We start from the raw sequence: 23,437 nt of genomic DNA on the forward strand, positions 1-23,437 counted from the left end.
TAAACTGAATCCTACGGGGAAGGGACATGTAAGGTGGGGGTAACGATGGACGAAGGTTCATGCACTGCAACGGAGAGAACAGCTCTGATAGCACCCAATAATAGTCTTCAGACACATGTGGGAAGAAAGCCAGACTATGAAGTACATGGTCTTCGATGTCTATATACTAATGCCCGGAGTATGGGAAACAAACAGAACAAACTTGAACTCTTAATACGGGAGGGAAATTATGACTTGATAGGTATAACTGAGACTTGGTGGGATGACTCTCATGACTGGAATACAGCAATTGAAGGATGTAACTTGTTCAAAAAGAACAGGAGGAACAGAAAGGGAGGTGGGGTTGCACTGTATGTGAAAAATACATATCTCTGCACAGAAATACAGGAGGATGAGCTTGGTAGCCCCATCGAGAGCATCTGGATCAAAATAAATGGAGCAAAGAATAAAAGGAACCTGGTGGTCAGAGTCTACTACCGGCCACCCAATTAAGGAGAAGACGAGGCTGAAACTTTTGAAAAGCAAATAGCCAATGTTTTAAGGAAGCATGATGTAGTAGTAATGGGGGACTTCAATTTCCCTGATATTTGTTGGGAGACAAATTCTGCAGAACATGGCCCCTCCAGGAAATTCCTGACTTGTGTGGCGGATAACTTCCTCCTACAGAAAGTAGAGGAAGGAACTAGAGGATCGGCTATCCTTGACTTGATCCTAACCAACAGAGATGACTTAGTGGAGAAAGTAGCAGTTACAGGAACTCTGGGGGAAAGCGACCATGTTGTACTTGAGTTCTTGGTTCTAAGGGAAGCAAAAGCCGAGTGTAGTCAAATGAAAACCCTGGATTTTAGGAAAGCTGATTTTCATAAACTCAGAACAATGATCAGTAAGGTCCCATGGCAAGCGATGCTAACGAGAAAAGGAGTCCAAGATGGGTGGGAGCTTGTAAAAAATGAAATTCTCAAGGCACAATCACAAACCATTCCAACAAGAAGAAAAGGTGGAAGACAACAGAAGAAGCCAATGTGGCTTCACAAAAAGCTTAGGGATTACCTGAAAACAAAAAAGGACACATATAGGAAGTGGAAAGAAGGCCAAGTAACAAAGGAAGAGTACAGGCAGGTAGCACAGAATTGCAGGGATGATGTCAGGAAGGCTAAAGCTGAGAACGAGCTGAGGTTAGCGAGGGATGCTAAAAACAACAAAAAGACTTTCTTCAGCTACGTGCATAGTAAAAGGTAGAGGAAAGAAATGGTTGTTCAGCTATTAAATAAGGATGGCAAAATGATAACAGATGACAAAGAAAAGGCAGAGGTGCTCAATTCCTACCTTGGCTCAGTCTTCTCCCAAAAGAGGGTGTATGACATTCCTGGCAAAGGCGAAGTACAGGCTGAAGGGGCACAATTGCAGCTTGAGATTGATAGGCATATGGTCAAGGAACATCTAATTACTTGGAATGAGTTCAAATCTCCAGGGCCAGATGAACTGCATCCTAGAGTAATAAAGGCACTGGCAGAACAACTCTCAGAACCGCTGTCTATTCTCTTTGAGAAATCATGGAGGACAGGGAAAGTGCCAGATGACTGGAGGAGGGCTAATGTTGTCCCTATCTTCAAAAAGGGAAAAAAGGAGGAGCCTGGGAACTACAGACCAGTCAGTCTGACATCAATCCTTGGGAAAATTCTGGAGCAGATGATAAAGAAATCCATCTGGAAGCACCTTGACAACAATGCCGTGATTACTCGAAGCCAACATGGATTTGTCAAAAACAAGTCCTGGCAGATGAATCTGATCTCCTTTTTTGATCAAGTAACGTCCCTTGTGGACCGTGGGAATGCTGTAGACATCATATACCTTGACTTCAGCAAAGCTTTCGACAAAGTGCCCTATGATATCCTGATGAGCAAACTAGCTCAAAGAGGGCTAGATGAAACAACGATCCGGTGGATCCACAGTTGGCTACAGAATCGGACTCAAAGAGTGCTTATCAGTGGGACCTTCTCAAACTGGGGAGAGGTAACAAGTGGGGCACCTCAGGGCTCAGTCCTGGGTCCAGTGCTCGTCAACATTTTTATTAATGACTTGGAGGAGGAGGTGCAGGGAATGCTGATCAAATTTGCAGATGACACAAAATTGGGCGGGATAGCTAATACTTTGGAAGACAGAAACAAAATTCAAAGTGATCTGGATAGACTAGAGCACTGGGCAGAAAACAACAGAATGACATCTAATAGGGATAAATGCCAAGTTCTGCGCCTAGGAAAAAGAAACCAAATGCACAGTTACAAGATGGGGGATACGTGGCTCAACAACACTACAAGCGAGAAAGATCTTGGAATTGTTGTTGATCACAAGCTGAATATGAGCCAACAATGTGATGTGGCTGCAAAAAAGGCAAATGCCATTTTGGGCTGCATTAATAGAAGCATAACTTCCAAATCCTGGGAAGTACTAGTTCCCCTCTACTCAGCACTGGTTAGGCCTCATCTGGAGTACTGTGTCCAGTTCTGGGCACCACACTTTAAGAAGGATGCAGACAAACTGGAGAGGGTTCAGAGGAGGGCAACAAAGATGATCAGGGGACTGGAAACAAAGCCCTATGAAGAGAGACTGAAAGAACTGGGCATGTTTAGCCTTGAGAAGAGAAGACTGAGGGGAGATATGATAGCACTCTTCAAGTACTTGAAAGGTTGTCACAGAGAGGAAGGCCAGGATCTCTTCTTGATCATCCCAGAGTGCAGGCACGGAATAATGGGCTCAAGTGACAGGAAGCCAGATTCCAGCTGAACATCAGGAAAAACTTCCTCACTGTTAGCGCAATACGAGAATGGAACCAATTACCTGGGGAGGTGGTGGGCTCTCCCACACTGGAGGCATTCAAGATGAGGCTGGACAGCTATTTGTCAGGGATGTTCTGACTTGGATTCCTGCATTGAGTAGGGGGTTGGACTCGATGGCCTTGTAGGCCCCATCCAACCCTACTATTCTATGATTCTATGAAAAGCCATTGGAGGCACTCTCGTCAGAAGAGACATTCTTTTTCCAGTGTCCCCAACATAAAGAAGTGGAGGGGGATGCAAATTTTGACTCATATAATTAAGCCCCCTCCCCATATCAAGAGGAGGGCCTCGCTTAGGTTGCCTTCAGTCTGCAATGTGTAGTCGCAGACTGCCAAGGCCTTCTCTGTTGCTGCCCACCATTGGGAGTTCTACCTCAGTCCATGACTACAAAGATTTAAAAGGTGACGCCATTGTTATTTTTTAATCTACGTGAGCTTTTGATCATGTGACTTCATTATGGCTAGTCCAAGGGCCTTTTCTCAAATGTGCCTCTGTGAAGGCCTGCAGCTGAGGCCGGGCTGCAAAAGACCGTGTGATGTTGAGCGTCTCCAGTGGCTCGGCCTCACTACGTGCATCCATGCTGAACATGCTCTGAGTTGAGGGTTCCATGAGCCAAACCGCAACGCCGTCATGAGAACTCCCTGTGCCACTTTAGGCAAGCCACCACCCCTCCCTTCACCCCACTCTCATTGCTACTGCGGGGACAGAACGCCATACCTTGCAGGGCAGTCACAAAGATTACCGAAATAAACAAAATGCACTTTGAGCACTTAAAAAAAGCAGAGCATATTACTGAAATCAAAGCTATTCCATTGATTGTGGCATTTGTAGCTCATGTTCTGTGCTGAAGTATGGCACCCAGAGTCTGTTCCCACAACAGTTTCAGGAAAATTCACCCCATAATCCTCCAATAGCTCAAAGCCTTGTTTCAGTTTCCATCCTATATGGCTAAATGTACTGAGATCACGACGTCACATGGACAGCCATCCTGGATCAGATTAAAGTCCTATCTAGTCCAGCATTCTGTTCACAGAGTATCCAACCAGCTGTCTGTGGGAAGCCCATAAGGAGCCCAATAGATGGCTGACTTGGCCACAGTGACACATGCCTTAGTTACATCCCGTTTGGATTACTGCAACGCACTCTACGTGGGGCTGCCTCTGAAGAGTGTTCGGAAACTTCAGCTGGTTCAAAGAGCTGCTGCCAGACTGCTGACTGGGGCTGGTTACAGGGAGCATACAACTCCCCTGTTAAAGCAGCTTCACTGGCTCCCAGTCTGTTTCCAGGCACATTTCAAAGTGCTGGTCATTACCTATAAAGCCCTATACAGCTCGGGTCCAGGTTATCTGAAAGACCGTATTCTCCCCTATGAGCCTACTCGTGCCCTGAGATCTTCAGGGAAAGCCCTTCTCGCCGTCCCGCCATCATCACAGGCACGCCTGGTGGGAACGCGGGAGAGGGCCTTCTCAGTGGCTGCCCCAAGGCTCTGGAACTCCCTTCCCAGGGAGGCGAGAGCGGCACCCTCCTTGATATGCTTTCGTAGGCCTGTAAAAACTTTTTTGTTCCAGCAGGCCTTTGGGGATAACTAGTCTGGAGCTGTGGAAAATATGACATATACTAAAAATAGTATATGGATACTATTTTTGTTGTGGTGGTTGTCTTTTAATGTTTTGATATTTTTACAATTTTAATATTGATGATTTAATTTTATGTTTAACTTTTGTACACTTGTATTTCTATTTCTGTTTATAGGTTTTAATTGTATAAGTTTTAACGCTGTAAAGCCGCCTTGAGTCCCAGTATTGGGAAAAAGGTGGGATATAAATATAACTACAACAACAACAACAGCAACAACAGCAACAACAACAGCAACAGCACCTTCCTGCTCGTGTTCCCCAGCAACCGATACACAGAGGCATGCTGCCTCTGAAACTGCAGGTGATATACAGCCATCATGACTAGTAGCCAATGACAGCCACTCCATAAATTTGTCTAATCCCCTTTTAAAGCCGCCTAAGTTGGTGGCCATCACCAGTTTCTGCCTCTCCATACCTTGACAAGATTGTTACAGAACCAGTAGACTCCGCCCATGTGCAGAAGAGTGTCGAAGATGTGGATGGAGCGGCTGTCCACCCAGCCTTTCTCCAGCACCTTGGAGAAGACGCCCATCAGCACCTCTTTGATCGGTTTCTTGGCAGGGAGGAGGTTCCAGTAGGGCATGGTGTCCACCCCTGTGGCTGGGAACTTGATCTGAGCGGCCGTCTGCTGCACAACATCAGCACACATGTGCTCAAGGATCGAACTCATGATCACCACTCTGGACAGAAGGAGGAAGAGGGTAAATGACGTGGTTATAAACCTGCCTACTTATGTTTGGATGCTGCATTCAGTGCTTTATACGAGGCTTGTCATGTTGATGACACAATTACACATATAAGCAGACCATGTACAGGGAGCACAAAGCAGAACAGAACAGAACATAACCAGGGCATCCTGCAGTGCGGACACAGCCTCCACGGTTTAAACCCTTAGCTTCGCGTTCTGGTTCCTGGAGGCTGGATGGACCACGCGGCTGCTGCTCACCTTTCACTGTAGAACTGCAGGGTGTTCTCGCCATACAGGGGCGTTCCCAACTGCCGGATCATCTGCAGTGACTTCTCTCGCTCATCCAAGCCCAGCATGCGGACGTGGGCCACTAGCCAGGCCACAGCACACACGGCCATGCTGCACACCTTGCCCTTGATGTTATCTGTGATTTTCTGAGGCAGGGGGCAGGGGAGGAGGAGGATAGGGAGGCAAGAAGGCAGTTAAGAATTTAGTGCAAAATGCAAAAAGAGCACGCTGTGAAACAGAGTGGGGAAAACTGAAATTGGGGCAGGTTTTCTGCAGCAGGCCTCCTCCTTTCTTCCCCAGGCCTAAACTGCGTCGGCCGATGGGCGGAAGGCCTGGCCTTTCTGAAGGTGTTTCCATCTGAAGACCCAGCTGTGTCATTCTGCGCACCACATATCTGTAAGGTCAGCCCTGAGCCTAAAGTCTGCACTCACATCACGCACTTTTTCAGAAGTTTCTGCGGGAAACTTGGTGGCGTCTGCATATCTGCTTAAGGCAGAGTATGTCAGGGTCTTCACCATGACACTGGGGCAGGAGGGGCTGCAAAGAGTGAGTGGCCCGGTCCTCTAGCTCCACCATCTGGAGCCACCACAAGGCCTCTTGCTCACTTCTCAGCCATTCTCCCTTGCGGCTCCTCATGCCTGGAACTTGCTCCAAGAAGCCCTTCATGGTGTCATATCTTCCTCACTTCCTTCAGCTCCTAGCACACAAGCCACTTCTCCTACGAAGCGTTTGGCTGATCCCCTCAGCTCTTCTCCCAAATGAAGCAAAGCCCAAGCACACACGGAAAAATTGTTTTAGATATATGTTGTTGTTGTTCCGTGCACTGTTTGCTCTGTGTCATTATGTGAATGGTTTTATACTTTATATACTGTGTTTTAATGGTTTTTTTAAATTTTTGTGAACCACTTCGGTTATGGGGCGGCATAGAAACATAATAAATGACATGAAATGAGCACAAGGCCGGCAAGTAACAAACTGGCTAAATGACTTTTCGAGGACATTGTATATGGCAAAAGAAAAGGAAGCTGGTTAATGTAAGGAGTTTTATGTTAAGTTGAAATCTATTTGTTGAATTCTGGAACATGTGCTTTCAGGAAAAGATAGCAATTGGTATTTTAAATATATGATGTAAATAGATAACCATATGATTATTGCTGGTTGGATTATTTTGTATATAGCTGCCTTTACTTGCTTTTCCCCATTTATTATTCTGGTCTCTCCCACCACCACCACCCGCAGTCTATTGTGTCCCCCATACTACCGTGATCTAAACTTAAGACTCTAGCCTCCTTAGGGCAGGGTCTTTTGCTTAAACTATAGTAATATTAAATATTTCTAAAAAAAATTATTTCACCACCTGTACCTGAAGAAAGGAGAAGGGGACGGCAGAGGATGAGATGGCTAGATAGCATCACTGATGCAATGAATATGGACTTGAGCACGCTCCGGGAGAGAGCGCAGGACAGGAAGGCCTGGCGTGCTATGGTCCATGGGGTCACGAAGAGTCGGACACGACTGAACGACTGAACAACAACAACCTGAAGAAAAGTTCTATGCAACTCAAAGAACTTGTTTCAAACATTCAGAACACCAGCCAGTTCAATGCCACACTTGCTCTGAAATTGTTTTCCTTGTGGAATTGATATGGCTACTCAAGACTCTTGACTTGAAAATCGGAGATCCTTTGGATACTAGATATCATGTCATCAGGCTGTGCTGATACACAGAAAGGACAAGTCTAAAACACCCAATCAGGAGGATCACGCGGTGCTGCTGTTGCTGGGCAGTACCATTTTATGCTGCAGGTGGGGAATTCCAGGTCTGAATACTTCCCCACCTATATAAAGAAAAACCTCCCTGTTCTAGGAAACAGGGACATGGGAGAGAATGCTAAGCTAGACAACTTGTACCCAACATGCCAGTTTTTGATGTACATGGCAAGTTTCTTTTTATAAAGGAGAAGTATTCAAACATCTGCAGTAGTACAGCCCAGTACCAGTTGCACCACTTGGTTCTTCCAGTTGGTGTTTCTCTTCTGAATGTCCCCAGCTTTTAAAAGGTCAACAGTAGCAGATCTTCCGTGTTTACAGCTCCGCTGGAAAAGGCAGCTCCGCTGGAAAAGGCAGCTCCTTGGCGTTACCTGGACAGATTCGAAGGTGAGAACCCCATTCTCCCAGGCGTTCAGAATCTCCAAGATGGCAGCAGAGATGCTCAGACATGCTTCTTGCCATTTCATCTGCCTACCCAGTTGCAGAGATATATGGAGAGAGAAGGAATCAAAAGGATACACCTGGTCAGGTCTATATGAAATCATTAGGCATTGTTCTCGCCCTACCTCCAACCTAAATATAGAATTTCTTGAGGGGAGGAGGAAGGAGCTGGTAGGAACCAAGCTGAAATCATGTCTATCGACAAGCACAGAGCTTAGCACTGGATGCCAAATTCAGCATCCTTTTACTTTCTCCTTCCTTCCTTCCTTCCTTCCTTCCTTCCTAAATCAAATTTCTACTCTCTTGTCTCAAAAGTGTATTAACAATACCTGGTGAAAGCTGAGGGCTGGGCAAGATTTCCAGGTGTTAGAGGAAGGGACTCCAGTGTCCCCTCCGCTTAAGTAAGCAGAAGCAAAATTATGCACATGACAAATATACACCATTTTGTATAATGTATATAGCGTCGCAGCTTTTCATTTTCTTGGCACAAAATTCATGTCATATTGGTGCAGCTTGCCATGTTTTCAACCATGGGGACTAGACACCTGCTTAAAGGAACTGAAGCCAAGAGTTTTAGGAATCCATGTTCTATGGCACAGAGAAGACAATGAGCAGCCCTGTGGCATGATAAATTAAGAACTTGGCTCCTTTCCTGAATTTTATTTATAAAATGTATATCCCACCTTTCTGCTAAAAATAGTGCTCCATGTTAATCAACTTTCACCCTCCTTTTTAAAGACAGTGGTGCCTCACTTAAAGCTTCATAGTGATCTTGCTACTTACACCAGCTTCATTTCAGAGGAATTGTTGAGCAAAGCAACAAGCGATTCCACCTTAGTAGAATCGGGCCGGAAGCAAGGGTGGTCAGGGTTGAGGATCTTCCCTTCTTCTGGCATGCAGGTCTGCATCCAGGTCTCGAAGAAAGGCACTTCCCCAGGAGGGCCAGATTCTGAAAGGATCACCTGAAAGACAGGTGGCCAAGAAGAAACTCATCATGAAATCTTAGACTAATGCAACAGCACACCCTAGTGAGTAGCTGGGCCATCACTTGGTAATCCTGGAAGCGTGCTCACGGAACATTGCTATGGTCTGCAATATAATGATGAAGGAAAGGGAAAACTGATCACGCTCTGGAAATGAAAAAGACTCAGGACTCAGTCTTGACTCAAGACTCAGCAGCACAGGTGGGCTCCCCCAATTACCACAATTTCTTAGGGCGATTTTGGGGTGAAATACATGAGGGAAATATTGTATTTGCCGATAAGTTGGTCTGGAAAAGTTGTATTGCTGTGGATTTTATTGCTTTTAATGGCTTCTATATTTTTAATTGTTATATTACTATAGCACAGCACATCTCTTTGAGCAATCCTTTTAAAGAAGTGATTCATAAAATAGCAAAAGTAAAAAGAATATGCAGTTTCTAATGGAATTACAAAACCTGGTGCCACTGGTCTTGGGAAAAGTCTACTAAGGTGCTAGCTGACAGAATGTTTCACAGGCCTGCCTACTAATGTATACCAATGTAAGATACTTGGCTACATCCATGGACTGGCAGGGGTGGAGGAAAAGAACGCACTCTCATCCTGTTTTTAAGTTTCCCTACTTGGCTTGCTTGGAGGCGGTTGTCAGCCGCCACAGGTGAGTGACTAGGTGCCACCCCGTGTTTAACTATCTCCTTTGCAATTTTACTTACGACCAGCCCAGGGTGCAGAGCGTGTCATTTCCGATGTACAGACAGGTAACTGGGGCTGAGAAGGTAAGAGATGTGCCCGCAGCCACGTGGCAAGGCCACGACAGAGGACAGATTTGAACCTAGTTCTCTAAGATTGCCTAGATTACACTTGCTCTGTCTTCCCTGTCATTAAACGCCCACGTGGTGCTTCTAGACAGCTGCTTCCTTCCATGACCATCGTTCTAAACAAGAGAGTCCCCCCTCCCCACATGGTTCACGTTGAACCATGTGAATACATGGTTCAACGTGAACCATGTTGTTGTTGTTGTTGTTTGTTGCATTTCTATACCGCCCCATAGCCGAAGCTCTCTGGGAGGTTTACAAAAGTTAAAATATTAAATACAATATAAAAAGTTAAAAAGTCATGTACAAAAAAGCACATAAAAGCACACAAAAAATATACACAAACAACATATAATCAAAAACAACACTGAACTATCAGACATAACTAAAGACACATCCAGGACCGATTAAAAAAACTGCTGCTTTGCAGGCAGAAAGTCTGGATTCAAGTGGGCAAATCATGTGCAGCATAGCAGCTAAGGGCGCAATCCTATGCATGCTTAGACAGAAAGAAGTCCAACAACTCCCAGCATGGCTGGCTGGGGAATGCTGGGAGTTGTCGGACCTTTTTCTGTCTAAACACACATAGGATTGTGCCCTAAGCAACTGGGCTGTGACTCAGGAAGCCTCAGTCTCCTCATCTGCAATAATTCTGACTTACTTTAACTATATAATGCACATAAACACTTGAAAGTTTTATAGAAACGTTTATTATATTATTACCACCTGTCACCTCCATTTGCATGGATTTCCAGCGGTGCGAACACCACGAGGGAGGGCCAGAACCAACTGCTCCATGCCGCTTCATTTTATTTTTAAAATTTTGCACCGGTAACCCCAGTTCTGCAGCAAAAATAGCTGAATTCTGGAACTCAGGGCACCAAAAGGGAAAACATCTTTGGGCAGCTGCTTGCTCCCAACAGTGCATGTCTCTTTCTTTCTCCCCTCCCCCCCTTATTTATGCAAATTAATCCAAAGCCTACAACAATTCACATCATTTACTGTCCATCTAGCAATTATGGTTAAGTAAGTCCTAACCCAAAGATGTAGGCAGCACTGGGATAGATAAATTACTGAACTGAGGCAACTCTGCCCTTTTCTTTTTCGACTTTATCTGGGTCTTCCTACATATCCGTTTCCACTAAAGCTGTGACTCCTTCCCTCTTTTTGCTTACTGATGGCTACTGATAGCCAACTCAAGTGGGTGACATCCCACTGAATGGGAGAGGGTGGGCTACCACTACTCCCTTATCTCATCAAGATTTATTTGTGGAGAGGTTAAGGACAACACAAACGAGATTCCAATGCCTGGAACCTGCTTTCAATGTCAGGCCACAGTATGCCTTGGCATCACACTATGTGATTTATTCATTCATTCATTTTAGGCATTTACATGCCACCCTCTAACCAGGTTTTCAGGGTGTCTTACAACAAGACTTTTCCTGCTAGCAAATTAAAAATACATACATTTTTCATGGATGGAGGGAAAAGAAAGTGCTGAGGGAAAGGTATTCTGCACATGCTCAGAGATGTACTCCTTTTATTTACATGTCTGAGCATAAGCAGAGTACTTTTCTCTCACCACTCTCTCTTCCCTCTGTCCTGTAACACAGAGGCAGGAAGGACTTACCTCAGAGCCATAGGTCTGGGCGACATGGCACAGCATGAGAAAGGAGATGTCGAAGAGAAGCGCTCTGACCGAAGCCGCTTTGGCTGGGCATGGGGGGAAGAACCCAGTACAATTAGTTCACACAGCAAAAGATGCGTCGTTTTTTACTTACGACCATTAAAAATGGCTGAAGTACAGGAAGTGCTTTGCAACACCACCACAAGGGAGGGTCATAATCAGTGGCTCTGTGCTGCTGTTTTTGTTTGTTTTGCTGTTTTTAAAGTCAACATTTTGCACTGGTAACCCCAGTTCTCCAACAAGAAAAGGTGAATTCTGGAACTCAGGGCACCAACAGGGCAAATGTTTTCCGGCAGCCACTTGCTTCCCAAGAGTGCCTCTTTCTTTCTCCCCTTCCCCAGCCCCCACACTCTTGGTTATGCAAATTAACCCAAAGCACTGATTCATATCATTTATTGTCCATCCAGCAATTATGGTAAGTGCCAAGTGATGGAGCAATGCACAGCATTAAAAGCCCTACTCTATGAACCAGGGGAGATCCTGCTCAGGAGATCCTGGGGATGATCAAGGTTAACAGTTTTAAAGTACTCCAAACATCTGGAGAAATAAGCAAGAACAAGAAACTCTCAACAGCTGGGAGCTCCTTTTCCCATTTGTCCAGTGGAAGGTCAGAGGGCCTTTGCGTGTTTAATCATATGCCACACATATTCAGAATCCTTATCTTGGGGTGAGTGGGATTCAAGCATCACTCCATCCAAAGGACTTGGGTTATATGGGTACTCCAAGGCTAAGAACTGCTTTGGGAAAGAAAGCTGGGGGGGGGGGGAGAAAAGAGAAGCGGGATTGCAGGCTCACAGCTGCAAGTTAACGTTTTCTCCCCAGGGTCGAGATCCCCACCCAACAGCATAAAGTAACTATTCTCAGGGGTGGGGGGAATGGAGGATGCACGTGGTGGCCAAAAAGACAAAGAGACCCCAGTAATAACTTGAATACCCCCCTTGTTGCATCAGGAATGCTCTGCTGGTGCTGCCGAGGCTGCCAGGCACCATGGCTCTCTTCCCCGCGCCCCCCACCTCGCTAGTTAACTCATGAAAGCCTGGAGTCTGCAGCGAAAGAAGGAGGAGAAGGAGAAAAAACAGCGAGAGAGGGACTTACAGCCTTCACCGCTGATATGCTTGGTAAATTCATTGAGCCTAAAATGAAGGGATAATGAAAATAAAAGAAAGATGGTTTAGACTGCCTTTATGAGAGCAAACCAAATCTCCTAACTGCTCCCACATCTTTTGACGTTATTTAATTTTGATCATTTTAACGTGTGAAGTGTAGGGCAATCTGAAAACAGCAGTTACATCACCATTATTCCCATTTTACAGATGAGGGAAAACCAAGGCCAAAGGGGGTGACTTGCCCAGATAAAATACACAGCTCAGGTAGCACCTGAGGTCATCTTCTGTTGTTTGTACCAATCTGATCCAGACAAAACCTTCCTAGCTAATCCTTGCCTCCATTCCTCTTCTCTTGATCTGCCTTCCCCACCTCGCTACCCCTGTTTTTAATTCAGGCCTTCCTACATAACAGTTTCCACCCAGGTGTGATTCACCCCCCTTCTTTCAGTGGCTCCTGTAAAAAGAGACCTATTAGGGTTACAAGCAAGGCATCCAACATGCAGTGCTACAATATTCCCAGATCTTCAGCTAGCAAGCCTAATTTCCATAATGCAGCCCAACCACACACAATCACATTTATTATGTTCTGGTGTCGCAGAGTGATGTGAGCTCTGTGCGAGCTGAGAAATCTCCCATCCAGATCATGGCCTCAGCTCTAAGATGTCAGTGCAGTGCCACTCTGCATGGCAGATCACCATCCAGATCACAAGGCATGGCCCAAAAACTTCCAGCTTCACACAGGATGCCAAATTGTGTACTAAGCAGCATACGGCACACTTGCATGGCACCTGGTATGGAACACACACCACTGTGGCTATGCTACAGCCCTGCATCTTGCATGCTTGTAACCTGTATGGAAGAATGGAGTGGACTTATTTAGACTAGAGTCTTGTGACAGAAATATACCATCACATGGCTTCAAAAATACTCCAGCACACGCTCCCTGCCCCCCAGTTCTCTCTCCTACCTGCAATGTCAAAAACAAATATGCTTTTTCCCTACGGGAGAAACGCTTGGTTCTAATAGGGGGTGGGAACAGAGGCTTGATTTACTCAAGAACGAGTCCCGAGTATGCTTATAGATAGCCACTTGTAGAAGGTTTAATAGTCCTGTGAGTGGCTGTCTAATAGCCCCTTCAGTGAAGCAAAGACAAAATGGGTTAGAAAAGATGCTGCAGCCTCTGCTAGAATTGAAGGAGGGGAGGAGAAGATGAATGGAGACAAGGGAGTTGCTCTCTCTTCTTGGGCAGAAATGGAAGAAGCACATAAGCCTACGGCTAACATGTATTTAGTGTCTTTGTTCCATTAGCACTATATGGTGGGGTTTAAGGCTTAGATCTAAGGATAGAACTAAACGTGAGGGGAGCTGGCTGCTATGACCAAAAGGAGCAGCTCTGGGCAGTATCCAACAGGGTGCAACTGCTAACGTAAATTATGGCGTCCTAGCACAAATAACGCTATTGGTATTGCGCTACAGTTATTTGCCCTAATGCAATGTAATTTATGTTAGGGGTTGTGCCCTGTTGGATAATGACCCCTGCAGCCTGCCTCCCCGACCCAAGCCCTGATAACATCTAAGTCAAGCAAAATGTTGTGAGTTTCCCTACCCGCACTTCACTTCACTGACTGCCACTTCCAGGAGCAAAGAAACTCACCGTGTGCTTTGTTTTCTCGAGGGGCTGGGGAGGAGATGAAGACGAGGAGCTGCTGCTTTCAACAGCAGCCATACAGCTCTTGCTGCAGTTAGGTCCACCCTACAATATTTCTGAGGCTTGGGCCATACCCACCAGCTGCATTCGAACCATCAAATCCTGGCTTAAAGCCAGGATATGTGCAAGCTTCCTTTGCTCCCACTTCGCTCCTCCCTTCATGCTAGCAAATGAACAAGCCAGGAAGCCACAGTCAGCCATAGCCTCCCATGACATCCAAGATGGGAACTGTAGCTAATGGCTTCCAAACAAGCCATTGTCCAGAAGTCAACTTGAAACCATGGCTTCATATCCTGGCTTGTTTGGAAGCCATTAACCATGGCTTCCCAGTTTGGATAGAATGGGAAACCATGGTTAGCTGCAGCTTCCCAGCATGCTTGTTTGCTTGCTTGCTCACATGAAAGGAGGAGCAAAGTGGGAGCAAAGGAGCTGTGTGTGCATGCATGGCGCTCGTGCATATCCTAGCTTAAGCCACCACCTGATCATCTAAATCGAGCCACTCTTACAACCTCAGTTCCCCATCTGTGAAATGAGAATTCCAACAACTTGCTTCTTGGTGATACCTCCAGTATCAGGGGCGGTATGCCTCTCAACACCAGCGGCTGGGGAACATGGAAGGTGCTACTGCGCTCACACCCCGCTTGTGGGCTTCCCAGAAGCATCCAACTGGCCACTGGGGGAGCAGAATGCTGGACTAGATGGACCCTTGGTCTGATCCAGCACAGCTCTTCTGATGTTCTCATGGTGCTGATGGGGGAGAGGGGGAAGGGAGGGATGAATGCAAGAACACCACATTCATCAGACCATGATACTGCTATTTAAATCATCACTAACAACCAGGAGTGCCTTACTCCAGCACCTCCAGCTGTCTGCACAAGCTCCCTGTGCCTGATCTGTGCCTGGAAGGCAAGGTACCGGTTACGACCATTAAACATCCTGAGCCCTACATTGGGGGGGGTGTGCTCTCCATTCCCTGAAATTCTGGATTGGAGGAAGGAGAGGATAGCCTTGCAACATGCAGTTCACTCCTCTTTTAATTTTAAAAAAAGAATTCTGGCCAGTTGTGTGCTCATGTTCTGGTGTGCAAGAGCACCGAACTGTGATTGAGTGTTTTGGTTTTTTAAGGTTCTGCACTCTCTGGTGCCAGTGAGAACTCCAGCTCCTAAGCCTGAAAGGGGCGGGGGGGGGGGGGGTCAATCACACATCCACACAGACTCACTTGATAAATTTCCGAGCAAAGGATTTCAGCTTTCCTGTAGCTGCTGCAGCTGCCAACAACAGATCCAAGCTCTTCCCGGAAAGCATATGTCCCAAAACACCAAGCAGCCCTTCTGGGGATTTCGAGTGGTCTGAATCCATTGTCTGAGATAGCAGAGAAATGAAATCAGGGGAAATGTAGCTGGGGAAGGTGCCTGATTAGTAGCCAGCAGAGTACAAACCATCGAGATTTGTATAAAGAGAGGAGAGGTCAGCTCCTGCCTCCCTGAGCAACACAGCCATGTGTATCCATCACCATTCAGGAAGCACCAGATCTGGTTTCCAACATCGAGCACATGCCTTTTCATTTGCAGAGAAATTACATTCTGGTATCAGAAACTTAGGGGACCAATTCTGCTGCACTTTTGCCTACACCCTGTAACGATTCGCCATTTAGCATCTGCTTCTGCCTTTCCTGGGTTCATTCTTAGGTAGGGATGTACGGACTGTGTAAAATCCGCTCTGTCTGTGTTTCATAGGTTGTTAGGGGCCTTTTGTTCCATCAACCGCTCACAAACGGATGCGGATTGTTTTTTTCGGCATGCAGAAAAAATACACAAATAATTACGTCAGAGGTTTCGTAATTTACATATTTTACCTTAGTACATAATATTTAGCATATTGTCCCCCATTTCCATTCCACTTTTCCTCAGCAGAAACTTGCATATTTTCCTACAAATAAATATGCATAAATACTGGGAAAGCGAAAAAATCATCTGAAAGTCCATGGACTCTGCGTGGCCTGAGGGGGTCGCTCTGCAGCGGATTCCGCAGGTCAGATTCTGAGAAATCTGAACGCATTTTAGTCCGTCTCAGATTTCTCCAGCATCCTTATTCTTAGGGTCTGGTGGCCCTATTTAGGGGCATTTGGCCAGCACAGCACTTGTGTCTAGAGTTTATGTAGGTTAATCAATGGAAAGCTAATGTATGGAAAGATCCCGCCTAAGGGCAGAAGGTTGCATCTGATGACCTTGTGAGTCTTTCTATCTCTATCCTATCCTAGGAATAACTGATCCATACTCCCTTGCAGATGGTTCATACATTCAGGTACAAACTGAATAAAAAGAGACACTAAGTGATATACATGCCTAGGTGAATTGATCCTCTGAATTAACAGGAGGAAAACTTTTGATTGCTAAATGGAATATAGAGGTTTTGTCAATAACAGAAAAAGCATCAGGACAGAAATTCGACTCTGGCTCCATTCGGACATCACACCATGGTTCAGGATGCTTAAGGGCGCAATCCTATGGCCTCTAATCAGCGGCTAGACGGCCATCGGATAGGACGGTTCCTGGGAACCGACCTCGGAGCCCGCGTTTCGAGATCAGTTCTCTGAGAACCGACCTCCACCCTGTCCCGCACTACCTTGTAGGCAGCGCAGATTGGCCACGTGCCCTGCACTCGTAGGAGGAGTGCGGAGTGACCAAAATGGGGCATTCCTGGGGGCGTGCCGGGGTGGGGAGGGCAGAAGAGCCATTCCGATGCTTCCTATGCGTTATCCAGCATCCGCCCCCACGCCCCGCTCTGACTTCCCACAGATAGACAGCCGAAATTGGCTATCTAGCCACGAATGGAGGGCAGCTGAAGCGCAGAGGGGACGATCCCCTCCGCGCTTCTCCTGCCCTGCATCGGATAGGCAGTTGCCTCCAAGTTCCCAATGGGATTGCGCCCTAGCTATGTTTGGCACGATGTCTGAATTGACAAGCCATCCTTTGCAATTAGCTAACAAACCAGAGCCAGAAATAGTGGTTTCAACTGGGATTGCAAACTATGATTTGTGTCAGCTACCCTTTGCCATGGTATCGTAATGGGCAAACTGTAGCTGCGGCCACTGCTCCGCCTCCCGAGGGGTTGCGCCATAAAAACAAGAGCGGACTTATGAAGCTGCCTGCTGGAAGGGCAGAAAACAAAAAAGCAGGCAAGCAGCTCTAAGCCGTGATGTGCCTGTAGACTGGAAAACTACACAAACTATAGTTTGGAGCAAGCACAGCCTCTTGACGTTAAGTTTAAATGACCTTTAATATAAGTTCAGATATAAGAACTTGTATTAAACAGTTCGTTTTCTGTGAATTTTGGTTCAAAATTACTCGATTTATGACATATATTTTTCTTCTTTTCTCATGTAGTTATTGGAAATACAGCAAAATATCTTAACAACCATCACCACCCCATCATCACATCACAAAGCCAAATGGATGTTGGCACTTTCTAGAAGAGCCAGTGTCCTGCAGTCGTTGAAATCTTACGTTTTGATATGGGAAGCCTAGTTTCAAATCACCACTCAGCCAAGAAGCTCACTTGTGAGCCAGAGACAAGTCACTTTTTCTCCAGTGAAATTAGGGCACAATCCTATGCACATTTAGACAGAAAAAAGTCCGACAACTCCCAGCATCCCCCAGCCAGCCATGCTGTGAGAAAAAAACTGACCCTGATCTCCCTGTAGGAAGGGTAGAGCTAAAGATAATTCTTTTACAGCAGAAAACTAAGCATGTCTACACAGAAGCATCACTGAGTTCAATGGAGCTTACTCCCATGTAAGTGTGCGTAGGACTGCAGCGTCAGTAGCACTAAAATGTTAACATTCTGTACTGAAGGGAACTATTTTCTGTGCCCAGGATGCCATGACCAGGACAAGACCTACTTTTAGGATATTGGTGACAGTGGGCTCTGCTCGCAGGATGAGGCCTGGGTTAGGCTGAATGTTAGCATTCTCAGCAGACTTTAAGCGTGGCGCATGTTCTCGATCAGCAGTCCTGCGTGAGGTGGGAAGAAAAAACACCCAATGTTGCAGTAAGAGGGTGGAGAACTCCTTAATGAAAGTAGAATGCTCTTGTTATAACGTTTGAATTGTCTGAGGGGTTGGTTCTTAATACCAAGGCCAGGTTAATCTGCATATATATACCAAACAATTTTTGGTTCTCTGAGACTCTCAGGTTTTACCTTAGAACAAAACAAGATTTCTAGTCCCCACAGGCCCAGTGCAGATGACCAACTTTTCAAGCAGTAAAGTTTTCTACCAGTTTTGCTTGGACATCCATATTAATGAAAATGTGGTGTAGTCCCCCCCCCCACGCACACATTCTAATGTGTGATGACATGTGGAGAGCTTGCCATATGGTGAAAGGTTTCCCCGTATTTACAGTTTGATAAGCTGGTCATCTATTCCAGTAATCTGTGGCAAGTGACAATGACATTGCGTGGGCAAGATACTCCCCTGACCTAGAGTCTCCCAGCTAGAGCTGTCTTTTAACGAATAGTTTTGTCTCCCCTGCTACTTTAACATTTTAAGCATTCAGATATCTATTCCAAGTACTCAGAATTTTAAAATATTTAAATATTTGTAAGTGTTCTGAAATGTTGGTATATTCTGCATAGTCACACCTTTTAACATCTAAATGAACCCCCTACCCACTCACTGGTTGTTTCTTGCTGGAACACAGCAGGCAGAAACTAAAGGGAAGTGACAGTGTCATCATATCTCTGATGTTCCGTGTGTGCTGTGTGATGAGGGGGCTGGGTGGCAGCGGAAAATATTTTCTTAATCTTGATTTTAAGGTGTGAAATTAAGCGCAGTAGGCTTAAAAGAAATGTGACACGTGATTTCACAGGCTTAAAATAATGCAATCTTTTTTCTTAAAAACTGGGAGAACTCCTCCAAAGAGAGGGGGAGAAGTTTTATTCACCTCTTTGAAACATTCTTAGTATGAATACATTTTAGGACACAATCCTATGGAGTTAGTCGGCCGCCTTGGAGGCGGCCGACTATCCGGTGCAGGGCAGGTGGAACAGGAAGGGGGTCTTCTCCTCCACACTCCGGCAGCCCTGCAAGCCAATTTTGGCTGTCTAGTTGGGGATGTCGGAGTGGGGGAGGCTAGACAGTACGTAGGAAGCATTGTAACGACGCCTCCGTGTTCTCCTCCCCTCCTTGCTCCACGAGCGTGGAGCTGGGGACAAACCGCACTGCCTACGAGGCGGCGGGGGCGGGAAGTGAGGTTTCTGGGAACCGAAAAATCCTATGGCCGTCTAGACACTGTCTGGTGGCCATAGGATTGCGCCCTAAATCTATCTATTTATTTGTGACTCTTGTATACCGCTGAATATAATAAAATCCCTCAGCGGTTCACAATAAAAGATATGAGAACATATTAACTTTCCACTACCCTGAATAAGGACCCCAAAAGTAATGACAAAACACTGCAGCAAAGCATGGCAGGATAGGTCCTCACTCAACAGCAAGAGAACAAGCCAGTAACTGAGAAGTGGAGAAACAGCATCCACGGAATAAGGGAAAGTCCGCACACCCTCTCCCCCAAACAGAGCTCAGACCGCACCATGGTCCATCCCACGGTTGCGAGCTCTGAAGCGGAAGGCGAGACGGCTAGAGCACCAGTGGTGTAAATCTTGCTCCAAAGACGATCGGACACGGGTCAGAGCTGTAGCTTCAGCCTACCATGTGGCGACAAGAATTTTTCGAAAGAAAATAATTTTTTTGCTGCCTCCTATCGCGTCCGCAGAGTGCTGTCCCAGGATGCTGTTCCAAGTAGTCCGGAACCTGGTTGGTCCAGTTGTTCAGGAACCAATGGAGCACTCTAAGGCCTCCTGTGATGAGTTCACAAAGCACTTTGCAGATAAACTCAACCAAATCAGGAGTGCTATTCTGTGCGCTGTGGATACAGTTAGTGAGCGAGGGGCAGCCAGTGGCAGAGTGGTTGTGTGGGATTGGTTCCAGTTTCTTCCTTTGGAAGAAGGGGACAAGGTGCTTTCATCTTTAAGACCGACCACCTGCTTGCTCGCTCCTGCCCATCTTGGCTCATTATGAGCTGCAGAGAGAAGCTCAGGGAGGGGATCAAGGCGGTGGTGAATGCTTCCTTCGAGGAGGGAGGGATGCCATCAGCCCTCAAGGAGGTGGCGATAAGGCTGCTGTTAAAGAAGCCCTCCTTGGGTCCCCAAGACTTGAACAGCTCTTGCCCGGTCTCGAATCTGCTGTTTGGGGGCAAGGTGACCGAGCAGGTGGTGGCAATGCAGTTGCAGGCACACTTCGAAGAAGCTGATTATCTGGATCCGTTTCAATCAGGCTTCAGGCCTGGGCACGGGACAGAAACGGCCTTGGTCGCCTTGATGGATGATATGGGGAGGGCTCTGGATAGGGGTGAATGCTCTTTCCTTGTTCTCCTCGACCTCTCAGCAGCTTTTGATACCGTCGACCACGGTATCCTCCTGGACCATCTGGAGGGGTTGGCCATAGGGGACACCATATTACGGTGGTTCCGTTCCTTCCTCTCTGACAGGTACTAGAGGGTAGCTCTGGGGGAGGACCCTTGGCTGCTCACTTGCGGGGTGCTGCAGGGTTCTATTCTCTCCCCGATGTTATTTAACATCTATATGAAGCCACTGGGGGCTGCCATCAGGAGGTTTGGGGTGCAGTGTCACCAATATGCAGATGACATGCGACTCTACCTCTCATTTAAATTCTCTCCATGTTTGGCTGTAGAAATCCTGTCCAAGTGTCTGGAGTCAGTGAGTGGCTGGATAGAAAGGACTAAGCTGAAACTGCACCCTGACAAAACAAAAGTACTTTTGGTGGGAGACAAGGGGAGGTTGGGGGATGCTGACCTGGTGTTCAATGGGGTGCAGAAGGACCAGGCCCACAGTCTAGGGGTCATTTTAGACTCCCAGCTGTCCATGGAAGCTCAGGTGTCAGCTGTGAGCCAGACGGCACTGTACCAACTCCATCTGATACGGCAGCTGCGCCCCTACCTCCCTCACCATCTGCTCCCATCAGTAGTTCATGCCCTGGTCTCCTCTCACCTAGACTACTATAATGCACTCTGTGTGGAGTTACCCTTGAAGATGGTTCAGGAGCTGCAGCTGGTACAGAACACAGTGGCCTGCCTGATTAAAGGCAGCCGTCAGCGAGACCACATCCCTCCAGTGCTGAAGGAGTTGCACTGGTTACCAGTTGTTTTCCAGGCCCAATTCAAGGTGTTGGCATTGACCTTTAAACCCCTATATGGTTCTGGCCCTGTCTGTCTTAAGGAGGGATGCCGCTCAACGAGGTGGGCCTCGGAAGGCCTTCTGTTTGCCCCATCAGCCAGGACAGCTAGGCTGGTGAGGATGAGGGAGAGGGCCTTCTCTGTGGTGGCACCCTCTCTGGAATTCCCTCCCTAGTGACCTCCGCCACGCCCCCTCTCTGATGAGCTTCCACCAGGCTTTGAAAACCTGGCTGTTCAGGCGGGCATTTGGGGTGGGTTAGGGAAATTTTTAAAAACGATGTTTTAATGTGTAATTTTATTGTTTTTAAACTGTTTGTATTATTGTTCATCACCCAGAGTGGCCGGCTGACCAGCCAGATGGGCGATTAAGAAATTGAATAAATAAATAATAAAATTCCTGTGATAAAAGGCCCCGGAAACAATATTTTCACTCAATGGACATAATTCTGAGAAGATTGCTATGTGTTACACTCATGTTTAGAGCAGCCTTCCCGCACACTTGGTGCCCTCCAGAAGTTTTGGACTACAACTCCCAGCAGTTCCAGCCAGCATGACCAGTTCAGGAACGCTGGGAGTTGTCATCAAAGTCCATGGAATTATTAAACTTGGGTTTTTATTTTTAGAGCAATGTTGCTTTGTTCAGGTGATCATGTAAATTTGTTGTATTTGTGTTGTTATTTGTATTGTACGCTGTCTAGAGTTGCCAGATAGCTGGCCAGATGGGCAGCTAATAAACCTAATAAATAAATAATAAAATAAAATAAATAAAGTCAGTCACTGTAATCTGCACTGTTATATTTCAGCTCACACATGGCTGCTGGGGGAGCTAAGTGAGGAATCTCAGGCTACCGTAAGGCAACAAAATACTTCTTCTCCCCTTCCCCTCAAACCAGAGGCTGGAACCCAACAAAGGCTTTGAGCAAGGTCTGAAACGAACAAGCCACAGCAACCACCATAGATGTTCCCCCTGCACCCAGCCCCTGCTCTTCCTATGTACCGTTTGGCCACGAGGTTGTTCATGTTGGCTTCAGAGAGCAGGCCCTGTTTGCTACATTCCTGAAGGAGGAGGCTTGTGCAGTCGCAGCTGGAACAACAACAAAAAAACATGTGTACAAATATCAAAAGGACCATGGTAAATAATGTGAGAGAGAGCATTATCTTCCAGACAGTAAGTGAAAGAACACTAGATGGCACATAGTGAGTTAAGGTGGAGATGATGGCACTCCATACTCAAAGCTGAAGGAAAAAGTGCATCGCTAGAAATCTAGAGATGCAAAAGAATCCTCTTTTTAAATGTCTTTCCTTAAATGGACATTTGAGTACCTGTGTTGCTGCTGCTATAGACTGCACTGTTTTATTGACTGCTGTTGATGATATTGTCATTTTAAACTGACTGCTCTTATTTTGGGGGGAAGACACCTTGCACCTTGGAAAGGAGACACACACATTTTAAATAAATGAGTAAGCATCTAGTCTTCGCGACTATAGGGGAAATACAAACTTAGCGATGGGGTTCACATGATCACGGAGGGGGATATATGCCACGGTGGCTTATTCCCTCCCACCCCCGCATAATTACCTTCGGTAGCAAAGCTCATCATGTCATGCGGACTAGGTCAGGGTGGCCTGTTGCCATGAGTAACAAGTCACCCAGAACCCATGGGCTGTTGTAGAGTTCTGGGTGGCTTGTTACCCCTGGCAACAAACCACCCAGGCCAGGTTTGCACAACATAACAAGCTGCACTACCAGGGGTAATTATGCAACTCCCCCTGCCCCCGGCCTGCAAGGGGGGATTTGGTTCAATTCTCCTCCATGATCATGTGAACTGGACCAGTGTCTAAGCAATAATTGTTAAAGGTTCAGAAATTCAGGATAGATCCTTGTTGTTCCATGGACTGACATCTGCATGCTCCAAATTTCCTTTTGGGCCCATTGACCACAGTTTTCCCATCCCTGCTTTAGGGAGAGTGCAACCCTGTTCAGAATTGGTTCAGTCAATTCTGAACAGGGTTGCATTCTCCCAAAAGCAGGGATGGGAAAACTGTGGCCCATGGGCCTAATCCAACTTGAAGAGGTTTTTCATCTAGCCTGTGGAGGTTTGGCCTTCCTCCCCAAAGCCCCCCATGGAGGCCAGCAGGAAGAACCTCCACTGTTATCTCTGGTCATGATCACAGATAACAGCGGGGATTTTCCTTAGCACACCCCACTTCCTCCCCAATGGGTGGCC

General features: G+C 46.5%; 1 protein-coding gene across 4 annotated transcripts in view; it reads right to left on the reverse strand.

Annotated features, from left to right (window-relative positions):
• Positions 1-23,437, reverse strand: part of MED24 (mediator complex subunit 24) — an 80,391-nt gene that overhangs the window by 17,588 nt on the left and 39,366 nt on the right. For all 4 annotated transcript variants that reach the window (XM_084804559.1, XM_084804556.1, XM_084804555.1 and 1 more), the window contains 9 exons: positions 22,207-22,293; positions 17,858-17,969; positions 15,176-15,318; positions 12,238-12,275; positions 11,086-11,168; positions 8,444-8,622; positions 7,591-7,690; positions 5,421-5,596; positions 4,890-5,154 (listed from right to left, as the gene is read on the reverse strand). In XM_084804559.1, the coding sequence (XP_084660685.1) occupies positions 4,890-5,154; positions 5,421-5,596; positions 7,591-7,690; positions 8,444-8,622; positions 11,086-11,168; positions 12,238-12,275; positions 15,176-15,318; positions 17,858-17,969; positions 22,207-22,293 (1,183 nt within the window). The remainder of the gene's footprint in view (positions 1-4,889; positions 5,155-5,420; positions 5,597-7,590; positions 7,691-8,443; positions 8,623-11,085; positions 11,169-12,237; positions 12,276-15,175; positions 15,319-17,857; positions 17,970-22,206; positions 22,294-23,437) is intronic.

The sequence above is a fragment of the Heloderma suspectum genome, chromosome 6 (genome assembly GCF_057233095.1).
Source record: "Heloderma suspectum isolate Gila_16-S chromosome 6, 16-S_ref, whole genome shotgun sequence".
Taxonomy (NCBI): domain Eukaryota; kingdom Metazoa; phylum Chordata; class Lepidosauria; order Squamata; family Helodermatidae; genus Heloderma; species Heloderma suspectum.